This window comes from Asterias amurensis, chromosome 14 (assembly GCF_032118995.1).
Source record: "Asterias amurensis chromosome 14, ASM3211899v1".
Taxonomy (NCBI): domain Eukaryota; kingdom Metazoa; phylum Echinodermata; class Asteroidea; order Forcipulatida; family Asteriidae; genus Asterias; species Asterias amurensis.
This window is the reverse complement of record NC_092661.1, coordinates 7,096,653-7,108,893: the sequence shown is the minus strand read 5'-3', so window position 1 is coordinate 7,108,893 and position 12,241 is coordinate 7,096,653. Positions and strand designations below refer to the sequence as shown.

Here is a 12,241-nt window from a genome sequence, read left to right as displayed (position 1 = left end):
TTACCTAGACGACATCCTCATTCTAGGCAAAACATCAGAGGAATGCAAGGAAAACTTGAACATAACCACCAACCTACTTCAGAAGTTGGGTTTCTTGATAAATCACGACAAGTCTCATTTTGTCCCATCACACCAGTTAACTTACCTTGGTTTCCTCATCAATTCATCTACAATGACTTTGGCCCTGCCAGGGGAGAAAGTAAACAAGATTGTAGAACATTGCCTAAGCATTCTTCAAGCAAAAAAGTTGACGGTGAGGGATCTTGCACGACTACTCGGCCGCCTATCCTCGAGCATTCAGGCAGTCTTTCCGGCACCGCTGTTCTACCGAAGCCTACAACAGGACAAGGTGATTGCCCTACACAGAGAAAACTCGTACGAGTCCGAGTTGATACTTTCCCCGGCCTCTCGAGTGGAATTGGAAACTTGGATAAGCTGCATCAGAGTGTGGAACGGTCAAACCCTTCTCAACCCAACTCCAGATCTGACAATTCAGACAGACGCATCACTCCAGGGTTGGGGTGCCTGCCTAGGGAAGCTGCAGTGCAAGGGCAGATGGTCGTTACAGGAACAATCTCTACACATCAACCATCTCGAATTGCTGGCAGTGTTTTATGCCCTCAAGTCCTTAGTGAGTCAGAGACGGGACATCCACATCCGGGTGCAGGTAGACAACATGACAGCCCTGTCGTATATCAATCACAAAGGGGGCACTCACTCTCACGAGCTATCAAGCCTAGCAGTACAGATTTGGACATGGTGTTTAGCCAAACACATGACCCTAACAGCAGAATATCTGCCAGGGGTAGAAAACACGGAAGCCGACAAACTGTCTCGCATGTTCAACGACAGAACAGAATGGCACCTTCTTCCCGAAGTCTTCAGAAAAGTGACACGGGTGATGGGTGTCTGCCCGTCAATAGATCTGTTTGCATCCCGCCTCAACACACAACTTCCGCAGTTCGTGTCATGGCTACCCGACCCTCTAGCCTGGAGAGTGGACGCATTCACCATCAACTGGGGAAACCTAGAGGTTTACTTGTTTCCCCCATTCGCACTTCTCGCAAGATGTCTTCAAAAGGTCCTTGCAGAAGGGGCCACAGTTCTTCTGATAGCCCCTGTGTGGAAAACGCAACCCTGGTACCCACGTCTGTTAGAACTCACAGTGAGAACTCCAGTCTTATTGCCTCGTCAATTGGAGCTACTGAGGTTGTGTCACAACAACCAATATCATCCAATGTGGAAAACCTTGCAGTTAGCCGCATGGAAGCTATCGGGCAATCCTTATCAGCAAGAGGTATTTCGCAGCAAGTGTCCTCCGTCATCCTATCATCCTGGCGCCATGGCACTAATGCCCAGTTCAATTCAGCATGGAACCGATGGAGTCGCTGGTGTGTTCAACGACAAGTTGATCCTGTTCGAGCACCTCTAGCTGACATCCTCGAGTTCTTGCACATTCTGTTCCAGCAAGGACTACAATATCGAACGATCAATGTTTATAGATCAGCAATTTCTTCAGCTCATGTTCCGGTGGAAGGAGCTCCGGTTGGTCAACATTCCCTGGTCTCAAGATTTTTCAAAGGAATCTTCAACATTCGTCCACCGCAGCCTAAATATTGTACAACATGGGATACCGGGAAGGTCCTACGGTACATCCTTTCACTCCCTCGGAATAGAGAGCTAAGTTTAAGGCTTCTGACCTTGAAAACAGCTATGCTGGTTGCACTTGTTACGGCGGGACGCTGTTCTTCCTTAATCGCTTTGGACATGCAGTTTATGCAAAAAACAAAAACAGCTTTTGTGTTTACCCTGGTGAAACCAACGAAGTGCTCTGCAGCCAGCAAGACTGCCAAGAAAGTGACTTTAACACATTATCCCCCCGACAGTAAACTCTGTGTGGTGAAAGCCTTGGAAGTATATCTTCAGAGGACAAAGCCTGCCCGAGGACAGGGTAAGGACAAACTTACCAGTCTGTTCTTGTCATTTGTGAAACCTGTTCATGCCGTGGTGTCCGCTACTATCGCACGGTGGTTGAGAACCATCATGGCTTCATCTGGTATAGATGTGTCTCATTATCGGGCACATTCTACTAGGGGAGCAGCCACCTCGGCAGCTGCTCGAGCAGGGGTATCTACAGCACAGATCCTGAAAGCTGCAGATTGGTCATCAGAGTCTACCTTTACAAGGTTTTACAGGAGAGATGTTACAACATCGGAGTTCCAGACAGCTGTCCTGGCTTCGGTCAAGCGTTGAAATATACAGGGTGAGTCTGACGACTAGGCTGAAATATAATTTCAAATTATGTTAAGGTACTTACCTGACATATAATTGGAATTATATGAAGCCGTAGGAGGAGAGACTCACACACCCTCCCTCTGCATCTCAGATTATCTTCTTCTTGCCCACCCATGAGTCTACCTCAGCCAGCTACTTACATTCACTTACCTACAAAGAGACATGCTTCAATGGTTTGGAGAGGTATTTATGTGCTGGGGCATGGGCTCTTTTGCATTTTTATGAATGGAGGAACTTTCCATTTTATTTAAAGGGTGGTTCAGACCGTATTAAATGGAACATAATACAGGGTGAGTCTCTCCTCCTACGGCTTCATATAATTCCAATTATATGTCAGGTAAGTACCTTAACATAATTTGAAATTTTTTGCATCTTCTTGGTTCTTTTTGTACACCTCCGGATTTTTCACTTTTTGTTTGTTTCTCCAATTTTGTGTCTTTGATACAGACGATGCCACGGACTGTTGGATGCTTGACTTTTTTGATCCGTGTTGGTCCCTTATGAAGCCACGAAGCTTTATTTTGAATGGCACTGGCATGGCAATGGCTTTCCTGTAATTGACAGGAAATGTATGACAGATGTAATTTTTATTACAGTTTTAGAAAAACCCAATAATTGTTTTTAATTGTTTTTCATGTTCCCACCATGGTCTTACTTTTTCAAAACTACTGTCTCAATATTTATTGCTATAATAATGAATGAAAATTAAATGTATAAATAAATAAAATAAAATATATCCATGGAAGAGTCAGTAAACTTCCAATAAGTCTGGCCTTATTTAAAAAACAAATGTAATTAACAGAATATATCACTTTCACAGATTTTTGTAATTTTTGTTTGTTTAGTACCGCCAGCTTCGTTTTTCACGGCTGGCTCCATATTTACTGTTATTTACTGTAAATGTATGAAAATTAATGATATATCCATGGGTGGTGAGTATGAACACACCAATATAGGCCTATAAAAAATGTAAAAACAGGAAATGTATGACAGATTATATTTTTGTGAAAGTAATGTAGAATCCATACAATTCTGTTTAAAAAAAAATTCTTGTTCCCACCAGCTTCCCTTTTCACGACAAGTCCAATATTTATTGTTGGTTTATGAAAATAAACATACCATCCATGGTTGAATTGAAACCAATTATCAAGGCCTAAGTATTATTTTAAAAAAAACTTTAAAAAAATAAATAAACAAATTAAAAAAACTGTTTTTCACGTAGAGATAGGTCAAAGACATTTAGAAGGATGTTTTGAATTCAATTTTAAGGGTAGAGATTATTTTATTATTGGTATTATTATAATGGAACTCAAAATCTTGCAATTTCTACTATATAAGATGTTTGTATTTTCATCGCACAACGTAAATATGAAAGCCCAACCGCGCGAAATCAACTGATGCGAATCAACGCCCGCTTCGCCCCCATTTACATGCAAATATCACACGTACTTTAATATGTAGTGGCTTTTTCGCCCCAAGTTAACTCGAACCCAAAAATGTATTCACCCTCAAACTTCATTACCGCGCCAAAAAGCAGTGATCAATTTCGCCGTGTACGAGGATGAAGCTGATTGCGGACTCGGGGGTACTAACAATTCGAAATGATAGAATTCGTGTCCCGGGGTTTTCATTTTACGTTGTGTGAATTATCGTGGAAAATAAACTATTTAAACTCATAACCAGTCGTTTACATCGACAAAAGTTCATGCCTGAAATAAATATTGACATGTAGAAATTATTTGTTTAACTAATTGTGGATAATTATTGTGATAAAAGTCATAAGAGTCACATATTCATTTCTTCGTAAACTTGGTACACAACAATTCCCGCGTCCCAAATGTTGTTTGGTCTTGAACAACGGAAGTTCTTGAGCCGCATCAACGTCCCGACTCATTGTTTTTTTTCAGAACTGAACAATTTAATTAAGATCTACAAATTATTAATAAAATAAGTATAAAGACTGCGCTATTCTTACCTTCGATTCTTTGTCAAATGCGGATCACAGCGTGAACTTCAAAGCATGCGTAAATATAGGGACACCATAAATAATGTAGATAAAACTTTGGGAGGAAAACGGCGCGACAAGAAAAGTTTTATCCTGTTTTGTAGACGGGTGCATCCGGGACCTTTTCATCTCAATGCTCGATCCGCTAGGTGCCGCGAGGTGTTCTCGGCGACTCCAGAAAGTTTCATTCGTAAATAAAATTTGGGACACCAAATTTACAACTGAAACTGAAGATCTAGATTTTCAAGACAAGTTGTCACAGGGCTTTCATATAACTTCCTCTCGGTTTTCAAAGTTAAAAATGCAATGAAAAGAACGCCAGTTAAACCAACAGCCATCTGCCAAATAAATGTTACAGCATGGGAAACCCCCCAATTTCATGAGTAAATCTCGGGACACGATTATTTACGTTGTGATAATTTTTTTTTTTTTTACAAAAAAAATCATTATGGCGATGCAGCAAAAAACATAAACAATTATGTTTTGATAGTGACTCTTGATGTTTCTTTTATAATATATTTTAAAACAAACCCCCCAAAAAACAAGGCAATTTTAACTACTTCAAAACATTTATACTTTGCATGTCACACACAAATAAGAAAAAATAGGGGGACACGATCAAGAATTTTGGCCTCAAAGTAATTTTTTTTTTTTTTTTTAGATTAAATTTTGATAGTATACCTTGATAACTGGGCAATAGAAATATCAAGATGAAAATCCTACATATAATTCAACTAAGATGGTGAACCATTATTTTTTAGACCATTATAACAAAAACACAACTGGCCTCCATAAAAAAATAATGACCCACATGTAGTAACGTGGAGTACGCACGCACGAAAAATTCCTTTCAACACGTGATGACGACAGCGCAGAATTCCCTGCTTCTGCAAGGACAATTCTTTGCTCATGGTAAGCAGAGCCATGACATCGGGGCTAGATTTCTTATCTCTGAATGTTTAATCCGTATAAAAACATGTGATATTACTGGGGGGGGGGGGGGGTTTCAAAAAGGCTGAAAGGCAGTGGACACTATTGGTAATTACTCAAAATAATTATCAGCATAAAACCTCACTTGGTAACAAGTAATGGGGAGAGGTTGTGAGAAACGGCTCCCTCTGAAGTGAAGTAATTTTCCGCAAATTTGATTTCGAGACCTCAAGTTTAGAATTTGAGGTCTTGAAATCAAGCATCTGAAAGCACACAACTTCGAGTGACAAGGGTCACTTCAACTTCAACTTCGCAACTTCAAAAAACAATTCAGCTAAAATTTTCACAGGTTTGTTATTTTATGCAAATGTTGAGATACACCAAGTGAGAAGACTGGTCTTTGACAATTACTAAAAGTGTCCAGTGTCTTTAATCTTGGGAATAGAAAATTTACAAAGATGTTTTAAATACAGTACACTGTGAGTAAAACGTTTTTGAAATAATCGTTTATGACTTAGTTACATGTACAATGTACATCAAACATTTTGTACTTACTAAATCAGGTGAAAGTCCCAACCCACGCAGCTCTCTGATGCTTGCTTGTGTCGGTTTAGTCTTCTGCTCTCCTGTGGATTTCGGCTGAGGAACTAGGCTCACATGCACACAGCAAAAATTATCCCGATGGACACGAAATTGGAACTGGCGGAAAGCCTCAACAAAGGGCATACCTTCAATGTCACCAATTGTCCCACCAAGCTTAACAAGAAAAATATGTCAATAAAATTACAGGTGAAATAGATGACGTTTTGTACATGAGAGCAAAAGGGACAAACACAATGTTGTTGGGAAAGTCCTGCAATTATGACATCATGTACAACATCATAAAGCAACATTTAATGATTTTGATTCATAATTCATGTTTGATCTGGCAGTTAATGTGTTAAAACAATTTGCCATAGATTTTGGCAAAAACTCAGAATTACTGTCAAGAATTCATGAATAGTTTGCTCCCATACATATTGACATAAAAATTACATGTATTATGGTTCTCCGTTCATATGCAATGTATGTCTCAGTTTAAACTATAATTAGCCATTGTGCCGCCAGATTGACTTTGATACAGTTGATCATCATATTCTTTTGGATAGACTTGAGACCCATTTGGTATAACAGAGGCATGGTTCCAGTCTTACCTAAATGATCGCAGTACCAAAGTGTCCATTAGACATGCAGTATCTGATAACCATGTTCTTAAATGCTCCGTACCACAGGGCTATGTTATAGGACCACAGGGATTTATCATGTACACTCATCCTATTGGCGACATCATCAGAGACCACAATATACATTTCCATGTCTATGCCGATGACAACCTGGCCCAACTTTATACTGAATTTGACCCTAAGGTTCTAGGTGATTGCCAACGTGCCCTCTGCAACTAAATCAAGTGTTACATGGTCACAGTTTGTACCTTTAAACCTGTAGCCAGCGTGTGTGTGTTTGCTGAGCCTCATCTTCCTTTCTTTACTTTCCCCACCTGTGTGCTTTGATAATGGCGCACTTATTCCTTTCAAGACGTGGTCATGCTTGAGAAATTATGCGGTATAAAAGGTAACGCATGCCATAGCCGCACCCTCTTTCGATTCTGGGAAGCTCGGGGCGGGATACTGACCGGTGCAAACCTCGGAGATGTGATGTTCACTACTTCTACCGTCGGGTCTGACGGCGCTACTGACTGGTCGGGAATTCTTTGGGCGTAGTACTGAGGATCTTGGACTACCGTTACTGTGATGTCCTACCATACTACCGAAGGCTACCTACCGGTGGTGAGCGCAGGACTCCCCGTTCCCGAGCACTCCTGGGTCGATTGAGCACTGAAAATGGTATTTCTTTAAATATTCTGATTTCATTGATATTTGGCCGAATTCTTACTTTATTATCATGATTCAGTTCATTTACGAACTATGCCTTGATTTATGCTTTAAAGATAACAATTAATTAAGTAATTTATTTACAAAATCAAAGCTTCCAAAGGGTGATGACAAAATGAAGTTAGATATAGCATAAATCAATGTCCCACCAATACACAGAATGTTTCAACCGTTGCCTTTGTCAGTTGCTGGTTTTCCCTGTCTTCAATTGTTTTGTAAATTCCATTTTTTTATTAGTCTGCCGTGCATACCAACTTATGGGGTTTAACCTTGTGAGTTGGTCGTACGTAGCACAAGCCAAAATCAAATTTATGGTGTTTGCCTCTCCGAGGGTTCTCAACACACTTCCCAACATCCAGCTCGATTTAGATGACATATCCATCAACCCCTCTGCTACTGTTAAAAATTTGAGTGTAAATCATCCCTCTACATGACCAGTCACATAAATTTTGTATGTAAGAGGGTTAACTTTCATATCCGTAAATTATGGCTTATTCGCAGGTTTCTTACTCAGTTGTCATGCCATCATGCTGTCAGATCATTGGTTCTTTCTCGCATTGACTACGCCAACACACTATTGTACGGTGTCAGAGAAGTAGATCTCAAGCGTCTACAGCGCCTTCAGAACAAAGCTGCTCGTCTTGTGTTTGCCTGTGGCAGAGAACAAAATTCCTCTGGCCTGCTGAGATCTCTTCACTGGCTGCCAGTATGAGAAAGAATCAAATACAACATCCTTCTGTATGTTCACAAATGTCTTCATGGTCAAGCACCAAAATACCTCACAGAAAACTTCATCCTCTACAATACTGGTCATTCTGAAGACCGAAGAAGGCTCCACTCTTCTTCTGACGTCACACGCTTGGTTGTTCCTTGCTCCTACAAAAAGGCTGGAGACAATCTATTTTTCAATGCAGCTCCTAAGCTTTGGAACCAACTGCCCTGTGACTTTAGAGAAGCAGTGTCTACTTCGGTCTTCAAGCGGTCTCTCTAAACGTTTTTGTTTCCCACTGAGAGCAGCTAGTAGTTTTCTTTTGCTATGTTTTCTCCTTATGTTATTTTTCTTTTTCTTGTGAGGCGCTGTGTTCATTGTAGAGCTATAGAAACAATTGCTACTATTATTACTATTATTATTGTCTAGCTTCTTCAGGGTCTGCTCGCCAGGGCAAGTGTGAAAAATGCAGTCCCTGGAGACGTGGGCAGTTGCAATCAAACCAACCCAGTACATGTTTGCTCTGATCCAACCATGACCAGTACTGCATCTGTCTTTTCTGCACCGAGCTGCTCTGGCATGTGATGAGTTGCTTGGTTTGTCATTATTCATGCAGCCTTGATGTTAGACCAATGAACTTTTGAACTCACTGACGTGTTTCCTAGGAGTCTGGTGTGGCCATTAGCAGTTATCAGGAGGTTTTGCAGGTCATTTTCAAGTGGCTTCCTAAACTTTAGTTTTAAGTTCCGGATTTTTGTCGGCGGTTACATTAGATGGTGGAGTAAATGGTTCCAATATTTACATGTAGTGCAAGTTGGCGGTATTGATAATACACCGTAGGCATGCGCCAAACTGTCCTGTAGCTATCCTTTACACAGCTTTATCCAAGCTTTCTTATAAATATTGCAATTATCATGAATATTGTAGTTAACAGCCAACACGGCATGCAAAATGTTGATTAGCATGAGATCTGGACCTGCCGTGTTATACTGCACAACACACCACGTGTTGTGTGTGCATGAACGAATGGCGAGTGACTGAACATTATGGTGAATACTCACAATGTAATGCAGCACTATAGTATGTTGTTATGTGCATGCATGTTTGTATACTGTAGTAAAAGATCGCGATCACAACCACATCAAATCAAGCAAATATCAAGACTTGTCAAACCATTTTACAAAATTTGAAAAATTTCTTTTTTAACACCGTACACCTAAATCATTGTGAGAAGGTAATTTAGTTTGACTCACCCAGTGGACTAGTAAAGGAAAGGATTTGACTCACACGCTGCTATTGTCCCTGACATTTGACAAAAGGGCAACAGGGCAACCAATAATTTTGATCCAATAATTACCTCAATGATGCAGACTTCAGGTGATGCTTGGTCTCCATCTACTGGGATAAGCGCAACTCTTTCTACCCACTCTTGTATAGCATTGGTGATGTGTGGTACAACTGAGTACAATAATACAATCATTCAATATTTCAACAAATCAATCTCAAAAACAAAACAAACAAAAGAAAAAGAACAACACATGTACCATTCTTTTGTGTGTGTACAAGTCCTGTAAATGTCTAGACCTCCCATCATTCAGATTTCAGAAATCACAATTTTAAAACAAAAGTTACCTCAGCATTCATTGCCGATGTGTCAAAGTTGAAACTAATGAAGATGGGAAATTTTCAGTGTCTTTTTTTAACACGTGTTCTGCTGCCCAATAATGTTTTTCAGTTAGCAATGCTTCTGACAAGCCAGTGTTGTTCCACTGCTTAACTTGTTATATTGAGACCTAAACATGAACAAAAGAAAAAGGCTTGTTATGCAGTTCGTACTGTATTGGTGTCTTACTCTCAATTTACACAATTTATGTTGAGTACATATCATGCACAACATGGAGCATATTGCTGACCAGCTGCAAAATGAAGTTGTGGAAATGTTAGGTACGGTATTTGATTTACCGCCCGTAACTGCCCTCAAAAATTGACAAGTTGTATTATGAGTTCTAATCGCGCATTTAAAACCAAGTGAACAGCAGTAAACCGAGCACAATCTCAAGATGACAATAGTCTAAAAATTAACAAAGGTTGAGTTTCTTTGCGTTGCAGGTTAGCGCTAGTGTGTGCAGGCGATGACTCGGTGAGGAATCGATCTCCGTTGCGCTTGTAACGTTGAATACCATGACTGCTGAATAGAGTTCCCTGGATTATTATTGTCGGCCGTAAGTAGTCGGCCGAAAAAACATGTTTGTGTCAATAAAAATTTATCTTGAACTTGAACTAAAAAAAGGGCACGACGGCCAACGAGGAGAAAAGGCATGGCAGTTTTGGCCGTGAAAATGGTATTTTTTCGAGGGGCATCACGGCCAGTTGGAAGGGCATCGACGGCCATGGCCGTCGTGTCATTCCAGGCCTGTGGTGGTGATTGTATTCATACCACATACCACACGCGCATGTACACAGTAATGGTGATCTTCAGCTTGTTTCGGTATAAACTTATTGGTACTTTTACAGACATGGAATACCATAATTTGAAAGGATTTTACAAAGGTACAATGTAGGTAGAAGTTATCTGTTGGTTAAAGGAGGGATTTGTTTTTATTTCAAAAGGTATTTGTAATATTTGTAACCACTTTGCAGCTTCGTTTTCCTTTGAGGTAGTTGAGAAAACCAAGTAACTTCATACGCAAACAATGTTTTCCTCTTGGTTTTTTTTTATATCTCTCAAGTTTCCAACCTCAAGCTTAAATTTGGTACTGCAAACAAAAGAACTGTGAAAATCATTAAACAGATAATTTCATCCTGTACAAAATGAACTCAACTTGTAACACATGTTGTTATCTGATGATTTTTAGGTACGGCGGGTAATGGTGTGAATTTCCGTGCTGCGCTGAGGAGTGAGTGATGTTATGTTTAATATTGCACAAGTGCTAAAGGGACATTGTACCTTGAACTGTTTTTCCAAGATAATCTCCTTTCCTTTCCTTGTTAATTACACTCTGGTAGATTTTGCCAGTAGTAATGTTGTTGTCACGATGAAGAGTTATGTCAAGGAAACGTTCATAGTTTCCAAGATCCAAGTCAACTTCCCCACCATCATCAAGAACGTATACCTCTCCTGTTAAGAATAAAGAATGATTAAAACATCAATTTATAACCATCTATGGCTTCTTATTAATTTGTATATCACTCAAATCGGTCACTCAGTGGCACTACTAAATTATTACCTGAAAGGAGATCACGTGGCCATTATTCATCGTACGATATGAAAAGAAAAAATGCTACATGGCAGCTAATGGTTGTATGGCTTCTGAGTGGCACCCCCGGACGAAGATAATGTCAAAATAGGGATTCTGCTAACATAGGGCCAGATAAGATACATTGCAGCCCAGTTGGTGGAGTGCTGTCATGTAAAACTGGTGGTCATTGGTTCAAATCGCGCTCTAGTAAATGTTTCTTTGTCTAACTTAAAATTGTTCTAGAGTACCCAGTCATACGTTTCCCTTGTGGTTTTTAAATTGATATTTGAAATAAAAAAATCACTTCCCCTAAAGGTTATCCCCTAGCTGTCGCTTCCAAGGTTGTATTTTAAACCTTGGTGTTAAAGGCAGTGGACACTATTGGTAATTACTCAAAATAATTTTTTGCATAAAAACTTACTTGGTAAAAGGTAACAAGCAATAGAGAGCGATTGATAGTATAAAACATTGTGAGAAACGGCTCCCTCTGAAGTAATGTAGTTTTCGAGAAAGCAGTAATTTTCCACGAATTTGATTTTGAGACCTCATAATTAGATTTTGTGGTCCCGAAATCAAGCATCTGAAAGCACACAACTTTGTGTGACAAGGGTGTTTTTTCTTCCATTATTATTATATATCGCAATTGCAAGACCAATGAGTTCAAATTTTCACTTTGTGCATATGTTGAGATACACTAAGTGAGAAGACTGGTCTTTGACAATTACCAATAGTGTCCGGTGTCTTTAAAGTAAACTACAGTGTACTTAATGTACAACTTACCATGTTCATATGGTGAGAATGTTCCAGCATCAATATTTAGATATGGATCTATCTTGATTGATGTAACTCTAAGCCCACAGGCCTTTAGAAGCATACCAAGACTAGATGCAATCACACCTTTACCAATCCCACTGATTACACCTCCAGATACAAGGATGTACTTCATGATGAATAGTCAAACTGGATAAAGACAGGCCAAAGACACTTCTTCAAAATATTTTAGTGCAAAACAGTCCCTAAATGATCAGGGAGCAATCTCGTCCAGCAATTTTGCACTTGGAGGGCAAAACATTTGGACTTCAGAAGTGACGACCTGTTGAGACATTAAAGGGACACAATGCCTTAGATCAGG

The 12,241-nt window shown here is 39.8% G+C and overlaps 1 protein-coding gene across 1 annotated transcript in view; it reads right to left on the bottom strand.

Annotated features, from left to right (window-relative positions):
- The window catches only part of LOC139947562 (CTP synthase 1-A-like), a 57,150-nt gene that overhangs the window by 38,043 nt on the left and 6,866 nt on the right, over positions 1 to 12,241 (bottom strand). Inside the window, exons 2-5 of the mRNA XM_071945505.1 lie at positions 11,890 to 12,069; positions 10,818 to 10,988; positions 9,228 to 9,328; positions 5,786 to 5,986 (exon numbers count right to left, since the gene is read on the bottom strand). Coding sequence (XP_071801606.1) covers positions 5,786 to 5,986; positions 9,228 to 9,328; positions 10,818 to 10,988; positions 11,890 to 12,055 — 639 coding nt within the window. The 5' untranslated portion in view covers positions 12,056 to 12,069. The remainder of the gene's footprint in view (positions 1 to 5,785; positions 5,987 to 9,227; positions 9,329 to 10,817; positions 10,989 to 11,889; positions 12,070 to 12,241) is intronic.